At 42.2% G+C, this 25112-nt stretch overlaps 1 protein-coding gene across 1 annotated transcript in view; it reads left to right on the forward strand.

Annotated features, from left to right (window-relative positions):
- Positions 1 to 5030: 5030 nt before the first annotated feature.
- The window catches only part of MAST1 (microtubule associated serine/threonine kinase 1), a 60343-nt gene continuing 40261 nt past the window's right edge, over positions 5031 to 25112 (forward strand). Inside the window, exons 1-3 of the mRNA XM_070935229.1 lie at positions 5031 to 5116; positions 21583 to 21671; positions 22775 to 22850. Of these exons, the coding sequence (XP_070791330.1) occupies positions 5031 to 5116; positions 21583 to 21671; positions 22775 to 22850 (251 nt within the window). The remainder of the gene's footprint in view (positions 5117 to 21582; positions 21672 to 22774; positions 22851 to 25112) is intronic.

The following is a 25112-nucleotide window of genomic DNA, read 5'->3' on the forward strand; positions in this document are numbered from 1 at the left end:
TTTCTTCTTTTCTGATTGCGTTCTTGTGTTCTGCAATGCGTGCATTTATTCTCCTATTAGTTTGTCCAATGTATGTGGCTGGGCAGATTTTGCATGGTATTTCATAGACTCCTTGGTTTTCTAGCTGGATCTTGTCTTTGGGGTTTCTTAAGATGTTGGCTATTTTTTGGTCAGTGCAGAAGGCTGTCTTGATATTGTGTTTGTGGAGAATTTTGCTGATTTTATCTGTGGTGGCTTTGATGTAAGGGAGGAGGGCGATGCCGTTGTCCTGTTCTGTGTCTTGGTTCTTGGGGGATGTCTCCCTTTGGATTAGGTTGGTAATTGTGTTTCTTTGGAATCCGTTAGAGATTAATACGTTTGTGAGAGTGTGTAATTCAGTTTTCAGGTGGTCTTTGTCAGCTAGGCATTTGGTTCTGGAGATGAGAGTCTTGGCTACAGAGTTGATCTGTGCAGGGTGGTGATATGATTGTGCGTTTAAGTAGCGATTGGTGTGGGTTTTTTCCGGTAGATGGTGTGTCCTAGGGAGCCGTTGGGGTTTTTGTAGATTAGGACGTCCAGAAAGGGGAGTTGGTTATTAGCTTCTATTTCTATAGTAAATTGTATTTTGAGGTGTAGGCTGTTGAGATGTGTGAGGAAGTTGTCCAGTTTTTCCTTTCCATGTGGCCAAATTATGAAAGTGTCATCTACATATCTAAGCCAGAGTTTGGGTTTGTATTCAGATTTTTCTAAAGCATTGGTTTCCAAGTGTTCCATGTATAGGTTTGCAATGACGGGTGAGAGGGGTGATCCCATAGGTGCTCCTTCTATCTGTTTATACCTTTGTCCATTGTGGATGAAGTATGCGTTGGTTAGGCAGTGGTTGGTCAGATCTAGGATGTGCTTAGTGGGGTTGTATTTGTTTTGGATATCAAAAAACTCAGGATATCACAATACTAGAACTCAGGATGTTAACACACAGCCCATTACCCAGATCGTTAAAACACAAAAGGCTAATGGACACACATCAAGGACCTCACCCACACAGGATGTTACAAAACAGCTGACTGATCTGCAAACATCAACTCATCAAGATGTAACAACACAGGCAACCAACCCGCTCACAGCAACAAAGCCAGCACCCCACACCTCCCCACCAGTATTTATAGAGAGACAGCAGCTCCGATCACGCTTTCCTCGCACAAGCACGAAGCCGAAGACACCAGCCTGAAGATGACGAGTGGAATCTCGTCAAAACGTCGCCAAGATATTCTCAATCTTACACGGGAAAAGACCCGAATACACCAAAACTTGCGCACACACAATACACACACACACACACACACACACACACACACACACGTATGTGTATGTATATATATGTTTGTGTGTGTATATATATATATATATATATATATATATATATATATATATATACACACACACATATATATACACATATGTTTGTGTATATATATATACACACACACATATATATGTACACACACAGACATGTATATGATATTAGATGAGAAAAGTCTTCACAAGAGGGAAACTTAATTATGTGAAATTAGAAGTTATTTATTAGTTTTTTCATGTTTCTAGACAGATGTGTTTGAAATACACTCCCTCAAAGTGTACTTACTAATAATCAACTTATAAAATGGAGAAAACAAGAAATGTGTATTTAAGGTTCTTGCTTATTTTTGCATGCTCTCATCTATTCTTTACCTGATGCTTCCATATCTGTTAAGGACGGATTTTTTTGCATTGTATAAGTTGCTATGTATCCAAGTAAATCTGAAATGATTTATACTGATTATACATTGATTGTACAATTGATAGGAATTGGCTATTGATATCACAAGGACATTTATGGTTTCCCCAAAAGGTGAGGGACTATACTTCTTAATTCACTTCTGGAGGATTTTGAGTAGCTGCCTCATAAAATGAAAGCCTAGCTTCATATTGATCTATCACCATTTTCTCTGCTCCAGCTTTTTGTAGCATCGTTTTTTACACAGAATGGTAAAACAGTTCAAGAGAAAGTGGGCAGACCAACTGATTTTATATATAGGGGATTATTGTATAGAATTCCAGAGTATAGCTTTTCATTTTCAATCATACACATATATGGAAACACCAACTTGTCAGTAGAGACAACACATTCAGATGGAGCCACATCTTTTAACAATATATTCTAGTATTGTCCTTGGACTTATTCAGGTAAAGACACCATACATCACACTAAAGCTACTCATCGTGGCTGATTATTATTAGCCAGTACTTCTATTGTGCTGAGCAATTTGCTCTTATTAGACACAAAACTGTTCTCCAACTTTTGATTGCAATCCTTTGCTGATCCAGAACTGAGCTAAAAAAAGTTAGAAATGAGTTACCTCCCCTTCCAACTCCCCAACACTGTTTGCATTTCACTTGCATTATAATGTCAACATGCCGTTTGCACAAAATGAATATACCATTGCTGTGTTTAATGCAAGTTTTTGCTGCATTTCCCAGCACTGTTCTGGTTTAAAATGAAGTGAAGTCAAAGACATTGAATAGAGTAGAGAGGAAGAACAGAAATATTAGGGACAAATGACCAATGATAGGCAGGAGAAGTCAAGAGCAAGGTTTTAATGTTTCTGAGATTTTGATTCAAGCTTTCAACTTCTTTACAAGTACTTCTAACTTTTAGGGCAAGACAGCACCTTTTCAAAAATGGAAAAATTTCTCCAACAAGCTTAGGATGCAATGGCATTAGGCAGTCCATATATTTGAAAAGGCAAAATAGACTAAGCCAACCTTAAAAGTTATCATACCTTTAATAAAGCCTTTTTCATTCATGCAGAAATAATGTGTTAAAGTAGAATGTTTAGCTGGACACGTATACTTAATAGCGGACACCTGTTTTTTAATAATGTAGTACATCAGTGGTGGGTTCCTCCCGGTTCGGTCTGGTTCGGCCGAGCCGGTAGCGGTGACGATATGACGTCACCGAACCGGTTCTCCCCCCACCCACCCACCCCCCACGTTATTCTTACCTTTTATTTGGTCCCACCCCTAATCTATTGCTGCCTCCTGAGTCCCAGCTGATGACTAGAGGGAAAAAAACCGTTTAAACTCTTGCCGCGGGGCTTCAAAGGGCCGTCCTACAGCTGATCAGTGTTAAAAGCAAACAAATGAGTTGGGTCGTAAGTGCGAGGACTGGTCATAAGTGCGAGGACTTTCCAGAAATGACTCTGACCAGCTAGCCACGCCAACCTAGTCACGTGACCTCCAAGCCACACCCACAAAATAAGCCACGCCCACAGAACCGGTAGTAAAAAAAATTTAGAACCCACCCCTGTAGTACATAGCTATATTTCTTTGGTAAATACTCTAGCATTTATTACATTCAGGTATATTTCTACATATATCTCTTAAGAAGATTTTCTGTAGATTTATCTATGTTTCACTTTCTGTCAACTACAGAAAATGATAAGAAAATGTTATTGGAGCCTGGTATACAGTATACCACTGTGTATGGATTTTATTCATTGCCTTCTTGAGTAATACAAAGATGAATGGTTCATAGATAGTTTACAGATTTTGTTTTTAGATTTGAAGATTTCATACATCAAAATCAAAATGTTATGGTAGTGCTTATAGTTATGGGAATGGACCAGCAGGAATTATTGATTTAATGCACTCTGTTCCCCAACCTCACTATGATGAGGAAGTACAAAACAGAAGGTGTTTATTCTAGTTGTTTTCATTACATGTAAACTTTCCATCTATGTGGAAATTTTGTTTAGGGCTCCTTCAGGCAAGTCCCTCTAGGTGTTATCGAAGAGCCCTGTTGTTGTTTGGAGGATTATGCCCAAGTTCCCAGCCCACCTGAATATCTAAATCATATGGTTTATTTATTATTGGAGTTATTGTTAGATAAATTTCCATCTTTTCTCCAAGTGCTCAAGGTGACATCCATCACATCCTATAACATGACCTTTATAAAGTAGGTTGGAATGTGGGACAGTGATATTACCCCAAGGAATCCAGCGAATTTGCAGGAATGAGATGAAACTGACCCCCAAATCTTCCTAATCCTAATTCAACATTTTAACCATTAGATTACATTCTACTACTCTCTTAGATAAAAGACAACATTTGAGTCAGGAAGCATATAGTTTTTTTAATAAATTATTATTATTGTTGTTGTTATTGACTTAATCGCAAGCATCAGATTAATATCCATCTCTAAATGATTTTATTGAGTCCCACTGACTCAACAAATAATGGAACCTTGTTGGAAGTACTGTAAGCATCTTGAATTGACCCAAAGAATCCCCATCTAGTGACACGTGTCCCATTTCCCAGATTTAGCATTAAATTGCAGATCAGCTGCTGTTGGTTGGATGAATCAGCTTCAACCCAGATTGAGCAGTTTAAAATTAAACAGGCAATTGTGTTCCAATTTTGGTAGAGTTCCTTGCTTTATTTTGTTTTTTGGCGACAACACCTACAGCATCACATATAGTCAGGCATCTTGTGCATGTTTAGGGATGCCCATAAGCAATCTTTGGATTTTTTTAGCTCCGGACTACTTTGCATTCCAGGTAGTGATATATACAGATATAGCTAAGAAGTAGTGTATTATTTGTAGAAAAATATCAGGTTATTTCCGTGCAGTAGGTCCTTATTTGGTTCCAGTCTTTGACTGGAAGGAATACTGCATGAACCAAACCTTTGTCTTTGTACCGAACAAACGTGTGTGTACACAATCCACACCCATTTGCAGAGCACAGGCACTTTCAGTGTGTGTTCTAGCACACATTACCACTCATACAGCACCGCCCCCTCACGCCTCCCCCTCCTCGCCCTCTCTCTGTGCCCCTCCCTTCACTCCCTCTATTTCTCTGCTGCTCTCTTCCCCCCTCCATTGCAGATCTCCTTTCTTCTTCCAAAGGAAAGGTTTTCCCCCCCCACCCCTCCTCTCCTGCTCCAGTGGGGCTGAGAAGTAGCTTCTGCAGTAGGCAGCCCTCCCAGACTCACCACTATGGCCCCCCTGGGGGATGATGTCTGAGTCCTTGTGGACAGCGCTCTCCAATTTCTCTATGCCCGATTTCCTTGACAGCAACATGTTTCGCCGCACGAAAAGGTAAAAACAGTACCAAGGGGGAAAAGGAGCGTTGGCCTCCATCCCTCTTCTTCTCCATCTATTGCTAGCCCCTCCCCATTCTCCCCTCTGTTTCTGTTCCTCCATCCTTGCTGCTCCTGTCGCTTTCTTCCCCACCCCTTCTCCTGCTCTCCATCTCTTTTTCATTATTTTCCTCTCCTTACTCTTGCGGCATCCTCCTTGATTTTCTGTCCTGAAACTCACAGACTCTAAAGCTATTTGTATCTGTGAGGGTGGTGGGGTGTGATTTCCCCCTCCCTGCAAATCCTGGCCAGGCAGCTCAGGATCCCTGGGGAGGCGGCTCGGGGGTGGGGGGGCTGCAGTGGCTGGTGGGGATGTGGCGCAGTTCATGGAGTAGGGTTGGGGGAAGGGCTTGTGAAGAATAGGATGCCATGGCAACAGCCAGGCAATGTATATGAATGGCTACCCAGCCTATGGAGAAGTGGCATGGTCTTCCTCCTGGTCTGTCCTTCTCTGCACCTTTCTCTCAGATTCCAGTCCAGGAGTGCCCCATCATCTGAATCCTTTGCTCTCTGACCTGCGTAGGGGTGCTGAACAACTAGAGGAGGACCTGAGGATGGTGGGGAGACTAGCGAAGGGACTGGAGGAAGGTTGAGAGTACCTGGGATATTACAAGGTGAGGGAGGGGCTGAATTGATGGAGAGATGCAGAGCCAAAGGCATTTTACCGTTGATTTAGAAAGATGGGTGCCTAGAGACTGAAAGGGAGGGAGTCAGGTGGGGCAGAGATTTGGGCTTCTGCTCTTCATCATGTTCATAATACCACAGCTGGCACTTAAGAATCTGATATAGGTTCTGTAGCATTTGGAGATGATTGTATGGAAAACAATTTAAACCAACACAGACTCTTCCATCTCCTATTCACCACAACAACTGATAACTGCTGTACAGCAATAATGCGGTTCCTATTGGGATAGGAGGGCAGTGGTGGGTAAAGCCTGGGAATAGATGCAGATCCCATGCTTCTAATATACACTATGCACCTAATGCAACACAACTGCAGGATTGCTAGGCTGCAGAGCTGCATTCTTATCTCTGCAGGTCTCTAAGGATTATGTTTGCATTTCGGTCTCCCTGCTGTGCTAACATACTAGAAATTTACATATTTCCACTGGAGAGGTTCAGCTAACAGTGCCTCATCTATCTCTCTGTAGAGAGAATAGGCCCTTTGTTTAAACATTGATAATTAGAACGATGGATTTTGGCTTAATAACTCAATAAAAAGATAAGATGAGAAAGTGGACATATGCAGGAGATACACATGTCCTGGGGAATGCAAGGGTATAATCGACATAGATATATATATGGTATAGCTCACCTAGTGTCCAGGTGGTTTACAGTAACTCTTTGCATGGAACTATAATAGTAAAAGACACTTAACAAAGTAAATTTAGGCTCTTTTTAAGCACATAATTTCTGGGAGACTTAAACAGCACAATATTTGTATCAAAAGAAGGGAGCTGAACCGGAGAAGAGACAGAACTATCTTCTGCCCCTTTGCTCCATCTATAGGAAAGTTACGTTCTAAGTTATTGAAGAATTACTGTATTTGAAGAATATTCCTACTTTGTTAATAGGCTGAATGGGTTATTTTTTTCCTGTCACATTTTTATCCCTTTGAGGAATTCTGAGCAGTGTTTGTAAGGATTACTTCTCAATAGGTTGACCAAGTAAGATAGGCTGAGAACTGAAAGGCTTAATAATTTAGCAGGAATCCAACTGTAGTTTGGGCACTGGAGTTGGAAAAATGATTTCAGAAAACAGTTCCTGTTACTTTCTAAATCTTGGCTATAGTTTCTTTAAGTATTTGGAGAAATAGCTGCAAATTAAAAGCTAGCCCAAATTTAATCATCGCAATCACATCCCTTGTTCATTTTTCTAGTCTTCTTTAACTTGGTGTCCAGATATATTGAATGTAGTGGGATACATCCAGAACAAACACTTTCCGCCTTGTACAACAACAGCATCTCTATGGTATTCACTAAGGTAGCCTGATTTTTACAGCTTTCCATGCAAGCCTGAAAAGAAAAGCAGCTCCCTTAATAACCATCATTATCATGTCTTTTTTCCCCCAAAAAAGAATTGTGCTTGTTCTTGCGAGAATCTGATCTACTTCTTCCTAGTCATTTTCAAAATTGTCACAGTCCTGGTTGGATCACCCCCTAGCCAAAATCTCCATTGGGCACCAGGATAGAAACATTGAAGATAAAATAGCTTGTATTCAATCGAGTTTGCTCCCATATGAAAGGGTTGGCATACCATAATTAGGCTGCAAAGGTCCAAAGTATAGATGGAAGCAGACTGGCAGACAGACGTAGAAATCCACCTCCACCCCTAAAGGTCATCTGGAATTTTGCAGTCCAGATTGGGAATGGATTGAGAATGCCTATAAAGTATTTCCCAGTACTTCATTATCTATGTATTACTGTTGTGTCTTCGAGGCTACTGCATTGAATATGGAGCGTGCTGACATAGAGGCGTGTTTTAATTGGTTATTCTGTGACTGTGTCAAGGCGGGAGAACGCAGCCTCACCATTGGCTAGCCGTCTGACAGTGAAGTATATAATGAGCTGTCAGACAGTAAAGTGCGGGGTCTTTCTGGAGTTGCCTCATTCTACTTGTTAGCTTGTTAGCTCGTTCAGTAAAGGGTTGTCTTATTTAAACAACCGTCTTGCCTCAGTCAATTGCCAACCCGCGCTTAATATGTAATACTGGCGATGAGGATGGGATGTTCTGAGGCGAATGACAGGCTGAGTCATGGAGCTGAGCAAAGACACGTTGAGCTGAACGCTGCCTAGTCACTGAGGCAATCTCCGCAGCGGCTTGTCCTTTTCAGGATGGCTACACTGACCCCATTTGTGGCTTTTAGCCCAGCCACCGAGACCTGGAATGTGTATTTGGAAATATTTGAGTGTTTCCTGCAGGTAAACAATTTCACAGAACTGTCAAGTGGCTGGAAGAGAGCTCACTTTTAAAACTTATATGGTCCCAAAATGTTTGGAACAACCAGGACTTTAGTCGCCCCTCAAGCTATCCATACCATGCCTTGGGAAGTTCTGCTCGAGAAACTGAGGAACCATTACGCCCAAGTTCCATCGCGAATATCCTGATGGTTCGCGTTCCGTCAAAGGACACAGAAGGAGGGAGAGCCCATTAATCAGTATATGGCCTCCCTACAGACCGCCGCCCTAGACTGTGATTTTCACGACCCGGATGACTCCCTTCTAGAACAGCTAGTATGTGGTGTGAAAGACCTGCAGTTGCAACGCTGCCTGTTAGCACGGACCGAGCTCAATCTCCAGACCGCACTTGATGAAGCCCGTGCCTCTGAGATGTCTAATAAATCAACAGCTGAAATACCGAAGTCCCATTTTGGTGCTGTTCCTGCCAGCCAAACCGCAGCGGTTCATCATGAAGATAACAGCGACCTGGATGAGACATCTGATGATGATGGTGATTTTAGCTGCCTCAGGACATTAACCGGGAAAAATGGACACCAAAAAAAATTCCCTCAGACTCCATGCAGTGGTTGTGGTGGGAACCACCCCAGGGCAACCTGCAAGTTCAAAACTGCCATCTGTCATCAGTGTGGCAAGAAAGGTCACTTGGCCAAGGTCTGCCATACCCCTCTGCCTGTTACTGACCAGCCAAACCATTGGGATAAGCCACTTGAGCGTTTTTACACCAGATGGCCGCACAACAGATCACAAATATCAAGGCAAGAGCAAGACTGTTTCACAATCTCCAGTGACCTTTGCCACTCTGAAGAAGCTTGTAGCCATGCCACTACTGGGTCCAACAACAACAAGCTTTACCTCATCGTCAAAATAGAGGGTGTGCCGTGCAGGATGGATGTAGACACTGGCTCTTCGAAATCCATCATTTCCTGGTGCACTTTCAAAAGGTGGTGCCCAACATCTCTAAAAAATGCTTACATCAATGCAACATCAGGCTTCAGGACTATCAAGGAAACTATCCCAGTTTTGGGAAGGGGCTCCTTTCAAGTTGAAAGCTCCAACTTCACCAGCACACTGCAGCTTGTCATCATGGAGGACGCCATTCCTAGCCTATTAGGGTTAGATTGGTTCCATGCTTTGGGACTCAGCGTATCTGGCATCCATTTAACCTCTTCAGATGACTTTGCAGAGTTAACCAAGGAATTCACAGATGTATTTGATGGCGCCTTGGGTAAATATAAGGTCCCATTTCTTTCAGTTTAGACCCATGGGTTGCCCCTGTTTGCCTAAAACCTAGAAGGGTGCCCTTCACGCTCCATCCAAAAGTGGACGAGAAGCTCGATAAATTAATAGCCCAAGGCATCCTAGAACCAGTTGATCATTCAAATTGGGAAACCCTTATTGTCATTCCCATTAAGCCTGATGACACAATTAGAATATGTGCAGACTACAAATGTTCCCCCAATAGGGCATTACAAGCCCACACCTATCCTGTTCCAGTAGTCCAGCACCTTTTTCATTCTTTGGGCCAAGGTAGCATTTTCGTAAAGCTTGATCTGGTGAAAGCTTATCAGCAGCTCACTGTAGATGATGCACTGCAATGGCTCAGACCATTGTCATGCATTGGGGAGCTTTTAAATGTCGCCGCCTCCAATTTGGCCCCTGGCATATTTCAGAGCCTAATGGAGTGGCTGCTTCAGGGCATTCTGGGAATCATGCCCTATTTCGACGACGTCCTGATCTCCTCTAGGAACCAGACACATATCATCAGCAAACTGCGTGCTGTTTTGGCCCATTTTCAGCAGGCTGGTCTCAAGCTTATCCATGGAAAATTCAGACTGGGGATGAATAAGATAGAATTCCTGGGGTTTCTCATAGACTCCAAGGGAATACACCCTACTCCTTCCAAGGTGGACGCAATAAAAAATGTCCCAACCCCTAGGAATAAGGCAGAACTGCAAGCATTCTTGGGGCTCCTTAATTTTTATGCTGTTTTCCTGCTGCACAAAGCCTCAGTAGCAGAACCACTCCACAGACTCTTAGACAATAAATCCCCTTGGATGTGGGGTCTGTCAGAGGCTTTCGCTCTCACTGCAGTCAATGACCTGCTCATGTCAAACGCAGTGTTGGTCCAATACACTGACAGTCTGCCACTATTGTTAGCATGTGATACATCACCTTATGGGGTCAGGGCTGTCCTCAGTCATAAGCTTCCCAATGGGACAGAGGCCCCTATTGCTTATTTTTCAAGCCCTTATCTTCTACTGAACAGAACTACAGCCAGATAGATAAGGAAGCCCTAGCAGCTGTGGCAGGAGTCAAGCAATTCCACGACTACATCTACGGCCGTTTTTTCAAACTGATTACAGATCACAAGTCTCTCTTGGGTCTGTTGGCAGGTGACCGTCAAACCCCTCAAATCCTGTCCCCTCACATGATGCGGTGGACAGTGTTTCTGGCATCATATAACTACCGTTTGACCCATTGGCCAGGAAAAACCTTAGGCCACGCCAATGCCCTAAACTGCTGCCCTCTCCCAGCACCCGTCATTGACCCTGCCCCTGTTTCCTCGGTCCTGTTAGTCGAGGACATGCAGGTTCCCTTGACTGCAGCCAACCTCACCAAATTCATAGCAAAAGATAGAATACTGACACAGGTTTTGGACTGGGTACGCAGGGCATGGTGCCCGCTGAATTCCAACCTTACCGGAATAGACAGCATGAGCTATCTGTGCAAAAGAGCTGCCTTTTGTGGGGAAGCAGGGTGTTAGTCCCGACTGAGTTGCGAGCACCAATTTTGAAATGCCTACATGACGCGCATCCAGGCATAGTGAGGATGAAGGCACTTGGCTGCAGTTATGTTTGGTGGCCAGGGTAAGACCAGGAGATCACTGAATGGGTAGCTAGGTGCCAGGAATTCCAACAGTCCCGGCCAGCACCACCGGCAGCCCCAGTTAGGGAATGGGAGAATCCTAGATTACCATAGTTATGAATCCATGTGGATTTCACTGGACCATTCCTGGGGCGCACATTTATGGTCGTGGTGGATGCCTATTCCAAGTGGGTAAAATTGACCATTATGGCATCCACCACTTCTGAGGAGTAATTAGGGTATTGAGAGGGCTGTTTGCCACCCACGGGTTGCCCGACACCTTGGTTTCAGACAATGGCCCGCAGTTTATCTCAGCCTCCTTTCAGATGTTCCTCACCGGGCACAGAATTCGCCATGCTGGGACAGCCCCTTTCCATCTGGCTTGTAACGGGTTGGCTGAACGGATGGTCCATTCAGCCAAAGATGTCTTAAGTAAGTTAGGCCCTGGGGATTGGCAGGAGAGGGTATTCAAATACCTCCTGGTGCAACATGTAACTCTGTGTCCAGTCACCAACCGAAGCCCAGTGGAGTTGCTGATGGGTCGACGGCTCTGGATTAACCTGGACCGACTCCACCCCAGCTATACAGCCAAACAAACACCAACCACTGCCAACCACGCTCAAACTTTTGCCATTGGAGACACGGTTTATGCTATGAATTATGGGGGCGAACCTAGGTGGATGCCTGGGCTCATAACGGGAATAACCAGACCCTACTCTTATAGGGTTGAACTTAATGACAGCCGGACCTGGTGGCGACACATCAACCAGTTAAGAGGGCATGCGCTTGGTGTCTCCAGACAGCCTCCAGCATGAGCCCCTTCTGGCCAGACAGCCGGAATGGCAGGCACCAACCTCCACAACCAACTTGACTCCGATAACACACCAACAACCTTTGGAAACAGGCCTACCCTCGAGAGAGAAGCCTCCAAGCGAATCCATTGCGCAGTCGCCGGGACTTCTGGAGATTCAACGGCCACCACCTTCTCCTGTGGCAGCCACCCCTGCATTAAGGAGATCTGGGCGGAGCTGTCGGCCTCCAGCATACTTGTCAGATTATGCATGGTCCATCCTGGAGGGAAGGGGTGTTGTGTCTTCGAGGCTACCGCATCGAATGTGGAGCGTGCCAATGTAGAGGCACATTTCAATTGGCTGTTCTGTGACTGTGTCAAGGCGGGAGAACGCAGCCTCACTATTGGCTAGCCGTCTGACAGCAAAGTATATAAAGAGCTGTCAGACAGTAAAGTGCGGGATCTTTCTGGAGTTGCCTCGTTCTACTTGTTAGCTTGTTAGCTCGTTCAATAAAGGGTTGTCTTATTTAAACAACCGTCTTGCCTAGTCAATTGCCAACCCGCGCTTAGTATGTAATAATTATAGTTCTATAAGTGAGCATGAAACATAAATTGGGAATTAAAATCAATTTTGGAATAAAAATTCTGGAAGCAGCAGTATGAAGAAAGAGAAGGGACCTCCAATTCACATGTCCTGTTTGTTAATAAAAAACCAATCCCACTGCTCTTTTGCATATGCATGGCCTGACACCAGAACAAGCCAGCTGCACCCTTTTTAACGCACTATGGAAATGCTGAATATGAATTGTAAATATGTAATCATATTTACTTCCAGATATGCAAACAAAAGAGTCCTCTCTTCAAAGAAGGGTTCACTGTTCTGTCTCAAGTGCTCACTTTAATCTTTTATACATAAATATGCCACATTTTAACGATAATTTCTTTCAGGGCCCCTTAGAAAGTTCAACAAAAATAAAATAAATAAAAACCAACAATTATGTTGGTATGTAATCAGTAAAAGTAATTTATAACATTTTCTTGCAGTAAGGTTCTAGCATGGGATTTCTGGGACCAAGACGTTTTCCCTTCCATTGCCCTGAAGATGAACTTTCAAAATTATTCCAAACTGTAATTCATCTTTCTCAGTGGAGACAGCTATGAATCATGGAGTGATGTGAAATCACATAATGATTCATTATATGGTATGTAAGTAACATCTTAAGAAATTATGTAAGGAACCAGTTTAGTTCACCCAGCCTGACTAATGATTCTTCTATGAAGTGTCCAGTAGCATCTTTTCAGACTAAGAAATTTTTTTAAAATGCATACACTCACTTCATAAGATGCGTGCCTTGGCTCCTCCTCCTCCATTGTCTTTTATGAAGCATGCAAATTTGTACAGCAGTTTCTATAAGTTGGATATCTTTGATAATCAAAGGTTACATACCTGTGAATCTCCTGTATTTGAAAGCTCAACTGAAATTTGAGGGACTGCCTCTCCCCAGTTACATCTGCTCTTCCCATCAGATAGGGCAAGAGAGGTACTCTTCAGGCCCTGTCTTTCAGGGAATCACACTTGGTAGGCCCGAGGAAGCGAGCCTTCTGCTGTTGCATTCACCTTATGGAACATTAAACCCCCCGCCCCCCAGAAATGAGGCCAGCTCCATCCATCCTTAGTTTCCTGAAGTCCCTGAAGACCTGGCTTTTTCATCAGTCCTGTGGGTCTCAGCAGGCAGTGAGATCTTGAGGTTGGTCTATTGATGATCAAATCTCTTGTTTGCTTTTTTATTAAAAATGACTATGCTTGATATGTTTATTGTTTTTAATCATTTTCTCTTTTTCTGCTGTAGTTTAGTTTAGTTTAGTTTAGTTTAGTTTAGTTTAGTTTAGTTTAGTTTAGTTTAGTTTAGTTTAGTTTAGTTTAGTTGATTTGTATACCGCCCTACTGCCGAAGGACTCAGGGCGGTGAACAGCCAAACAATAAAATACATAAATACAAAAAATTTAAAAACCAGATAAAATCAAATTAAATCATTTTGGCCCGGACAGATTAAAACACCCCAATAATTTAAAAACAGATTAAAATTTACATATTAAAAGAGGGAGGAGATTAGGCCAAGCCCGCTTGATGGAATAAAAAGGTCTTCACAGTGCGGCGGAAGGTGCGCAGATCCGGGATCCTCCGTATCTCTGGGGGGAGCTCATTCCAGACGGTAGGTGCCCCCACAGAGAAGGCTCTCCCCCTAGGGGCCGCCAGCCGACACTGTTTGGCTGACGGCACCCAGAGGAGTCCCTCTCTATGAGAGCGTACTGGCCAGTGGGAGGCTACTGGTGGTAGTAGGCAGTCCCGTAGATAACCAGGTCCTAAGCCATGGAGCGCTTTAAAGGTGGTAACCAAAACCTTGAAGTGCACCCGGAAGACCACCGGGAGCCAGTGCAGCTCGCGCAGGAGAGGTGTCACATGGGAGCGCCATGATGCTCCCATTACCACCCGCGCAGCCGCACTCTGCGCCAGCTGGAGCCTCCGGGTGCTCCTCAAGGGGAGCCCCGTGTAGAGAGCATTACAATAGTCCAGGCGGGAGGTGACGAGGGCATGAGTGACCGTACGTAAGGAGTCCCGATCCAGAAAGGGACGCAACTGGCTGCTCAGAGTCCCTTCTTATGAGATAGGCAGTCTTATAAATTTGAGAGAGAGAGAGGGAGAGACAGAGACAGAGACAGAGACAGAGACAGAGACAGACTGACTGACTGCCAAGAGTTATTATGGAAATGGATTTCTTTCACTTTCTTTCAAATGCCATTTTTTAAAACTTCCCAATCCAGCCCAAGTCCTGGGATATCTTGACCAGAGCTACAGAGTATAATATCAGCCTTTGAACTAGGCCCACAAAGATACATAATTCAAAATATTATAAACAGTTAGTAGTAACAAGGTTTGACTATCAAGACTTTGCTCTTCTAAAAAAAAACAAAAAAAAAACACTCCTGCAAACTTAAAATTGTACCAGATCTAGTTCTCTTTCTGAAAGGATGGATCCATAATGCCAACCCTTTCAACAACCAGAATGGGGCATAGTTCAAGCATATTTGATAATTATTAAGCTTTGGGATAGATTGCCTGTAACCTCAGGTTGCAGAAGATGAAACAGAGTAAGAGTGTCCAAGCTGCATTTCACAAGATATCTACAGTATATCAATAAGCAGTTTTGTCTATAGATATGGAATTTTTAACTTTAGGTATGGAATTAAAAAGATTATCTAAAAAAAATGAATATGTGGGTTTCTTGGTGCTCTCTGAGGTCAGAGAACACCAAGGACTTGACAGTTCAACCCCAAGCTACAAATATTTTCTTCTATTGAAACAAATAGGTAGTTTGGGTTTATTTGTGAATTCAGAATGTCGGCAGAGGTCTAGCAGCTCTTTCCTCAATTAGATTAGCATACTTACCATTACTAGTACCTTAATAATTTCAGATAGATACCAGCTAAATGCATGCTAGCCTTGTATGAACCCAGTCATGCTGTGGTGTTAATTGTTGCCTTATCACTAACACTGAGGATGGCTATGCACAAACCTGGGTTAAAAAGTGATTGGCTAATTTATGGCTCACTCAGTGTGGTGGATTGAATGGATTAAACCAATATGACCTTCCCTTGAAGGTGGTCCAAAAGCTTAACTGGTACAGAATGCAACTCTCAGATTGTTAAAGGGGCAGCCACATGGGATTCTATAAAACAAGTCCTCAAGGCAGGGATTCTTAACCTTTTTGTACCATAGTCCTATTTGAGAAGTTGATAAGTGTATAGCTCTCTTTTGAGAAAAATATATTTAAATGCATAAATATATTTAAATGCATAAAATAAAACAACAATAAATTTATATTTTCCCCATCCAAGTTCATAACCCCAGTGAAAGTGCAGAGAAGAGCAACCAAGATGATTAGGGGACTGGAGGCTAAAACATACAATGAATGGTTTCAAATACTCGGCATGGCACCCAAAGCACCCAAAGGCCAGACAAGGAATAATGGATGGAAACTGAACAAGGAGAGATTCAACCTGGAAACAAGAAGAAATTTTCTGACAGTGAGAACAATCAACCAATAGAACAGCTTGCCTTCAAAAGTTGTGGGAGCTTCATCACTGGAAGCTTTCAAGAAGAGACTGGACTGCCATTTGTCAGAAGTGGTGTAGGGTCTCCTGCTTGGGTGGAGGGTTGGAGTAGAAGACCTACAACTCTGTTAAATTTATCCATGCACCCTCAGAGGATCTGTAGATCCCAGACTTGCACTGGCTGTCAGTAAGCAACTAAGTCAAATTTATGTTGTTGACATTACCGTATAAATTCCTGAAGAATTTGACCCCAATTAGTATCAAAGGGTCTGTGTATTGATACTTACCAAGGATCCCCTGGTTTCAGTTCTACCTGTTGGAATAGCCACAGTATGGTTGTGCAGAATAGGGCCTTTTCTCTGGTCATGTCTTATTTATGGTTGTAGAATCCCCCCATCCCCCAGGAGAAGTCTCTCTGTCTCACCATATTATCAAGTTTTAGATACCCATTCACCAGGGTAATTTTACCAAAAACCAAATTCTTTTTGAATTGGCATCCAATTGCTTTATAGCTGATGCATGATAGGGCCAGCATAACATCTCTATTATCCCCAAACATTTTGTCTAACCTGAAGGCAAAAGCACCTTGAGAAACCTGAAAGAAAAGGGGGAAAATCTATAGATAGTTTTAGATAAATAACAGTGATAAATGATATTTAGATAAATAGATCGGTGGGCATGAAGGTCTTTACAGACAGACAAAAAAAAAACCCTTCAACTGATCTATAGATACAAATATATGTCATCAAATTGAAGAGAAATTTTCAGATGTAGAGATGCATAATCATGGATGATCTAGGCTAGGGTGTTTTGTTCCTTGTGATGGAATGAAGTTCAATCCACTGGAAAAATCTCCTACTGTACCTTGCCTGAGATGAATATCTCAATCAAAAAGCAAGAGCAGTCCTGGGTGTGTGCTCTGGCACCAAGCATGTTTGTTCCTTCAAGGATTGTTCAAGGGACCTTTCTATCGTTTTCTCTCCACTACTTCTGATGGTTGGGGACATTCAGCATAAGAAAAAAATCTATGAAAAATGGTGTGTGTGTACACATAATTTATCTGTTCCTTAACAATTTTCCTTGTTTTTTTCTCCATCCTTCTGCTCTGCAGATGTTTGATTAATCAGAATAATCAGAATCAAGTGTACTATTTGGAAATCATAAGGATTGACTTCTAATACCATTAAGTAATTTAGAATGAAATATTTGTATAGATCAGACACACATCAGGATTTTTACAGCTTCCAGTAATAGTAATTGCTGTTGAATAGGATTCCATAACTCTCTCCTTGATCATAACTATTCTTATAGATATTCATAATCTTCATTTTATCACCGCAGAAAAGTCCTTCCTTCCCTCTTCCCTCTTAATTAATGGAAAAGGATAAAAGGATGGTTGAGTGTTTTCTCATTTACAGCAAAGTTTGGAGAAATTGGGGGGGGGGGTTTGTAGAGGAAGACTTGTCTTTTTCTCCTATCTCAGTGCAAATAAAATATTTGCCCCCTCCCAAATATTTCATGCTTGTCCAAGGCTTCAAAAAAGGAAAAGGAAGTTGCTGGAAATTATGTCTGGCTAACAAGTGGTGACTTGACTTTTAGTGGTATCATTTGATATAAAGCAACAATTTGGATGCTCATTGGTTCTTCTTTTCAGAGTCCATTCCTCTATTTGAAACTTGGCTCAAGCCAAGTTTGACTTAAGAGAGAAAGAGGTTCATTACTGAGAGTTTTTCTTATGCATATTGTTGTGTTTCTTTTAATATTAGCTATGCTATAAATCCTTTTTATGTATAACACAGGTAGTTCTTGACTTACAACCATTTGTTTAGTGACCACTTGAAGTTCCAGAAACACTGAAAAAGATGACAGTTTTTCACACTTACGACCATTGCAGCATCCTCCTGGTCATGTGATCAAAATTCAGATGCTTAGCAACTGGCATGTATTTATTACGGTTGCAGTATTCCAGTGTTATGCGATCACCTTTTGCAACCCTCTGACAAGGAAAGTCAGTGAGGAAGCCAGATTCACTTAGCAGCTGTGTTACTAACTTAACCAATGTAGTGATTCATTGTACAACTGTACAAGAAAGATCATAAAATGGGACAAAAAGTCAACAACTGTCTTGCTTAGCAATGGAAATTTTGGCCTCAACTGTGGTCGTAAATCTAGGACTACCTGTATCAGTGGTGGGTTTCAACCGGTATAACAACCAGTTTGCTTCGCACACGTACTTTGCGCAAACTGAGGCGAACCGGTAGAAACCCATCACTGACCTGTATACAATGAAAAATATTTTTAAGAAAGCTGTAGCCAATAATTAATAATAATAATAATAATAATAATAATTTTATTTCTATACCGCCCTTCTCCCGAAGGACTCAGGGCGGTGTACAGCCTATTTAAAAACACAAAAAACACGACAACAATTAAAATTTAAAATCATTAAATAATTAGGCTCCAATTAAAATCCCAGAAATTTAAAATACCCCAATTTAAAACATTATGTTAATAGCCCTGCCTGGCGGAACAACAGGGTCTTCAGAGCGCAGCGAAACACCCGGAGGTCGGAAATCTTTCGTATTTCGGGGGGCAATTCATTCCACAGGGCTGGAGCTCCCACAGAGAAGGCCCTCCCCCTGGGTGTCGCCAGCCGACATAACTTGGCTGATGGCACCCGGAGGAGACCCTCTCTGTGGGAGCGAACTGGTCGGTGGGAGGCTATTGGTGGCAGAAGTCGGTCTCGAAGGTACCCGGGTCCTATGCCACGGAGCGCTTTAAAGGTGGTAACCAACACCTTGAATCGCACCCGGAAGACCACTGGGAGCCAGTGCAGCTCGCGCAGGAGGGGTGTCACATGGGCACAACGGGTTGCACCCATAACCACCCGCGCGGCCGCATTCTGGACCAGTTGGAGCCTCCGAGTGCTCTTCAAGGGGAGCCCCATGTAGAGAGCATTACAATAGTCCAACCGGGAGGTGACAAGGGCGTGAGTGACCGTGCGCAAGGCGTCCCGATCCAGAAAGGGCTGCAACTGGCGAATCAGGCGAACCTGATAAAAGGCCCCCCTGGCCACGGCCGTCATATGCTCTTCTAAAGACAGCCGTGCATCCAGGAGGACACCCAGATTGCGAGCCCTCTCTGTGGGGGGCAAAGATTCACCCCCAATAGTCAGCGATGGCACCTGCTGACCATATCGGGGCGCCGGAAGCCACAGCCACTCGGTCTTGGAGGGGTTGAGTCTGAGCCTGTTCCTCCCCATCCAGGCCCGCACGGCCTCCAGGCAGCGGGACATCACATTCAATATGAGAGTTTATTTTTGCAAAGGATTCTAGGTTTATTTACAAAGATTAATAGGTCTCAGGCAAAACAAATAGCAATAGCACTTAGACTTATATACAGTGCTTTACAGCCCTCTCTAAGTGGTTTACCGAGTCAGCATATTGCCTCCAACAATCTGTGTCCTCATTTTACCCACCTCAGAAGGATGGAAGGCTGAGTCAACCTTGGGCCTGGTGAGATTTGAACTGCCAAATTGAAGGCAGCTGGCAGTCAGCAGAAGTAGCCAGCCTGCAGTACTGCACTCTAACCACTGTGCCACCAAGGCTCATCATCATGTTTGAAGCCTTGTTGTGCCAGTTCAATTTTGAGAGGACTTTAAATGTAAGGTACTAAATGATTCTTCTTAATGCTTTAGGATAGTGGTCCTCAACCTTTTCAACTCTGTGGACCAGCAGTGGTGGGGGGTGGGTGTGGGAAGCAGATGGATTGGTGTATGTGCCCGCTGCTTGCACTAGTAGAGCTTCACACTTTCGCCCACCACTGCACAGGGTTGGGGACCCATGCTTTAGGATGTATTGAAGCAACTATCATGATCCCACCTATGCTTGCTGAGAAGCCATGGGTATTGGTCCAACATATCTCAAGGGCATCAAGTTGGGAAATTGTGGTACACCCATCTGGAAAATATTTCTTAGAGGCCTCTCATGATTAGTCACTATGATATCCAAAAACAGAAGTATTGCAAATCATTCAACATTACCATGTTTGTGATACCACAAGTTTTCTTCGACCAGTGGCATGTAAGACATGTAGGCTAACAGATATGATACATCTTAAATGTATGGAAAATATATTTAAATTACAGTCCTTCAGAAAGCATTATTGCCCGGAATTTCACATTCTGATATTGTTGAAGGAAGAAGCGTGCATAGAAGACAGATGGAGAGAACATGAACAATTAAATGTGTTCATTTTTATTTTCTTGTGGCTGATCAGAATATAGTTTTACAAAGTGTACCTCCCCTCCCCTCGCAGGACTGTTTTTCAGTAAAGTAGTATAGAAGAACAAACTGCATTGACATTTTTTTTATCGCACATACTTACCTGCCCTTTTCCCGTTCAGGTTGTTCATATTTTGTCAGCTTGGAATTGCAACACGTAGTAGATATCAGGACTGCTATACATCAGCAAATAATAGCCCACAATAAATGACCAGACAATCTCTGAGCTGCCATGCAACCTGAGGCTCTGACAGCAACAGGCTTGGGCAGACATCCAGCCTTGTCTACAGCTAGTAACCTACACCGTAGTGCTTTTGCAATACTGAACAAGAGCTGGCAGAATAATGCAACCACTTGCACCTGAGGAACTGCAAGGAAATCCAAGCTGGTCCTTGTCAAGGTGCACATCTAAATAGTTCCAGCCCAAATTACATACTGTATATATTCTGGCAGACGGTCTTTGTTTTGAGTGCTTTGCTTATTGTATATTTTGCATTATATAATATGACAATTACTTCATCATGGCAAGGTGTGACAAGTGTGGAATTGAGTCTTCTATCCCATGGGTGGAAGGCACTGTTAAGTCACTTTAGAGAGAGAAAGTAAGACTGCTAATCATGCTTACAAATGTTATTTATTGATTATTTAAAAATTTTGTTCTGCCTTGCTCTGCTACTGTGAATGGAGCTTCTTAAACAGCCAATGCTCTCCTGTTTGTCTTTCAGGGGAGAAAAAAGCTGAAAATCTGGTGGTTCTAGTTGTCAGGAATGGATCCTAAATTTATAAATTTAAAAAAATATGTGTGAGATAGTGCAAGAAAGAGAGAGTCTAGTGTTAGAGCTCCAGTTGGAAGTCAGGTTGAAGGAATGAGGGAACTTGGTAAATCCTTCCACTTTTGCAACATTTGTTGATAAGTCCTTCCGATTTGTAATGGCCTCCCATTGCTGTAGGTTTGCATCATACATCACGTTGGATCCATGACAGTAACCTTTCTTCCTGTAGCTCCTCTTGACAAATAAAACTTCCAGATCCCAGAAGGAAGTCATACTTCACTTAGAGGTCTCTGCTTCAATCCTCAGCTTCTACAGTTAACAGAGTTCAAGCGGCAGGGCTGGGAAAATTGTCAGCTTGAGACCTAGTAATCAAAACAAGCAACATTGTGTAAGGCAGATCAATGGTCTGACTCAGTGGAACAATCCAACTTCATATTTCATTGCTGAGCTAATAATCAAGTGGGAGATTGCAAAAGGTAACCATCTGCTACAGTTTGGAATAGTCCGTCAAATTGAGCTGGAGATAATTAATTGGCCAAGTTTTCCATCTGTGGTCTTCTAAGGAGCCTGCTTCCTGGTTGGCATTCTTTATCCATGCACACCCTGATTTAGGCCTTTCTTCTTTCCTGCTCTTTGTACAGCTGCCGAACCAGTAACAGAAAAAGCCTGATCCTGACAAGTACATCACCAACACTGCCACGACCTCACTCTCCACTCCCAGGTCATATTGGTGAGTTAGGCCCTTGGCCCTCCTTCTTCCAAGAATTCCAGCCTTGAAGTGCCTCCTGCAAAATTGTGTATGAGTCACAAGAAAATTCCAGGCCTTTTAAGTCCTGCTTTTCTGTTCCTGCCGTTCTTTAAATAAGCTGCCTGTTTAGACTGAATAAGTTACTGAGAAATAACACACTGTATCCCAATTGTTATTGTCCCTATCTCCAGGAATCATTCAATGTCCTTTTTTAAAAAAAAAAAATCAAGGGCATATATCTTTGTCTTTTAATCTTTGCTCTGTCCCTCATTTTTAAAGTGTGGGATTCCTTCTCATTGTCAGAACTGACCAAAATGTGATATGTGTGTGTGTTGTGTTGTGTTGTGTTGTGTTGTGGTGGGGTGGGGTGGAGTGGAGTGGAGTGTTCCATAATTTTATGTTGTACCTATTTGCCATAGTGAGGCAAAATGTCCACAGAAATCTGAATTTATGCTCACTCACGTCTTATTCATCCTTATGAGTTTATCTGTATGTTTACAGTAAGCATGACATTGACTCCAAAGTAGTCCTATGAAAATTATTCATAAGCAGTTTTGGTCTTAAGTGGTGCATCCATCTTTCTGTAATTCTCTACACCCTATTCCTCCTTTGTTTTTTCATTATTTTATGTATCCAGGGCATCTGCCTTTTTATTCCACATATATATTTACATAAAGAGTATATTGTACAACCATCTTATCCATCCTTCTAACTCTCTGAAGTTGTCTGTCCACTGGCCTGATTTTCCATCTTTCCTCTAATTAGTTTCTGATTCACCATTTAAGACTCAATCAACAATCCATTGCTGTGTTTGGTCCATTGGTCCATCCATCCATCCATCCATCCATCCATCCATCCATCCATCCATCCGGTGTTCTGTTTCTTGGCTTCCTTCTGTCTGTTTTCATATTTAACAAGCTTCTCTATGCCCTTTCCAATCTTGCTAGTTGTTGTTGTACCATCTTGACTGATTTTTCAATCTTTAGAATTTGCTGGCTACTGGAAATAGATTTGATTTGGTCATAGTTCAATAGCAGCCTCATGTTAATTTTATTTTGTATGTTCCTATCCTGTCCTGTCTGCAGGTAGCAGTCCCCTTGACAGTCCTCGGAATTTCTCCCCCAACACACCAGCCCACTTTTCCTTTGCTTCTTCCCGCAGGTAAGAGGAGCCCTCCATCTCTGGGACTCAAGAGAAACATAAATTGCGTGGAAGATTCACTGGTCATCCATCCTTTATAGTCCTTTACCTATCAGCTGTTAGCATTCCATAAGAACTGACTGTAACTGTAATATTTCCTCTATAGGAAAGTGACATGCCAGAATTAGAGTGAGAAAGTTGCTGGTCTACTTCTGGAAAACAACAAAAAAGATAATCTTTTTATATATATAAAAAGACCAAACTCCTATGCTCTTTGTATTTGCAGTCTTGGGTATTTGCCTCTTTTCTTCTAATGTTTACCACTTCCTTTGGTGATGCCTGGTCTTTATGAATTCAAGCCTGCCATTATAATACAGGAATTAGACCATTCTCAGCCACAAACTTTCCATATTTGATTGTCATGTTATTGGTTCACTTGGCTTCCTGGCTCTTGTAAGCTTTGAAGGAGAATGCAGGATTTTGGCTATTGTTCTAATATTTGATCTATTAAGCCATCCCATCAGGGACATTTGAGGTTATGGAAGAACTTCCCATCTGCTCCCTACTTCCCATCTGCTCTCTGCTCTTTTTATAGACAGGCACATACAACTTCTCCTGCCCACCTCCACCCACAAAACCAAAGGAACAGACTGTGAGGTTCCATCAGGCCCTTAGCAAAATATTGAGTAAATCCATTCTGGGTTGTTTACATATTTTTGTTCTGCAATTTTTTGCATTGCACCTAAAGGCATGAGTGCTTTTATAACTTAAATTGCTTTTTATTTGTAAAGCCTATGCTTGATAAAGTTTATGTAATCAAATTAGATGGAAGAGATTGGAATTATATAATTGCAATCTGGTACACTGTGAATTATTGATATGGTTAATTGATAGTAAAAAGGGGAAGTATAACCCAAATTATAGTCATTATTATATCACAAAGATTTTTTTTTCTGACAGAATATTCTACATTTCTGGGTGCTTGCCTAAAAATACTTGCGCCACATGAATGTCTTACAGCAGGAAAGAACACATTGTATGTGCTTCTTACCACACATACCTTTTCCTGGATAGATTGATTTTTACAGATATTATCTTAAATGGCATTTTTTGGAAGTCATGCGGATTCATACTGGACAACAGGTAGCCAAAGGTGTTTGATATATAGGACCTGTAGGACTGGAAATCAACTTTGCAAGCAAATTCATGAACCTTTGGGTCAAAAGTTTCAGTTATTGCACAGAAACGTTGTCCACACAGATCCATTCAGTACTAAAATAGTTTTACCAATATATGGATATATTGCTGAAGAATCAGTGACAGATTTGGGCTGGTGACACAGGCTGGTGGGTCAGGATGAACAAATGTGCCTGGGGAGAGAAGTGTAAATCCATGCTGGAATATAACAATATTGACCCTTTGGTTTAATATTTCAAATCTAGTGCTTTCCATTTGGGTGGGATTGCTATCCCATTCGATCAATATGAGCAATGCCAACTCATCTGGAAGCATCAGTTCAGGGAAGGCTGCTTTAAGCACCACTCTTCAATCTTAGAGATATATAAGCAGATTTACATTTATTTGGTGAGGGTTTATTACAGATTGGGGCTCATTCATCATATTTTATGGTTAAAATATGAGCGGCATATGATATTGTCATCCATTCATAACCATCTTATAGCTTCCCTGTGCTCCATTTGTCTTATTTCTTGCTGCATAAAATCCTTTTTTCAACAGAATAAAAGTATGACCCTCCACAGCTGTTGATGGCCTTAGCATTAATCTTATACATTTTAAATCAGCTCCTAGGTTTTGATATGACCAAGATTTAGAGGGCAAGTAAACTCAGCATTTACTCAGCATTTACTCAGCATTTACTCAGTTTAACATCTTGTGGTGGGTGCTGTTTCTAACTGACTTTTTAGAATCTTAGATTTCCTAGATTAAAAGCATTTTGGATTAAACTAGTTTTTGTAACATAACATTTTCTCAAGAATCTGTTAAATGGCCCAGAATCTTCCAAGAAGCTAAATTTGACTCTTCTTGTCGAGATTACCGGTAGTTATTTACAATAAATGACATTTCAGCAAATGAGACACAATTGACTGAACTTGTATTTATGACAAAATTGCTTTTTCTAATCGGGATTAATTTTGCCTTTCATTCTTAAATCTTAGAGTCACTTAAAGTTTAATGACATCTGGAGCATTACAGTGATATTAAGATAATGATATATGTGATGATGGAATCTGTGTGAAAAGCAGCAGTTATATACTTACATCC

The sequence above is a fragment of the Pituophis catenifer genome, unplaced genomic scaffold (assembly GCF_029215685.1).
Source record: "Pituophis catenifer annectens isolate HBS135680 unplaced genomic scaffold, rPitCat1.0.hap2 SCAF_2, whole genome shotgun sequence".
Taxonomy (NCBI): Eukaryota; Metazoa; Chordata; class Lepidosauria; order Squamata; family Colubridae; genus Pituophis; species Pituophis catenifer.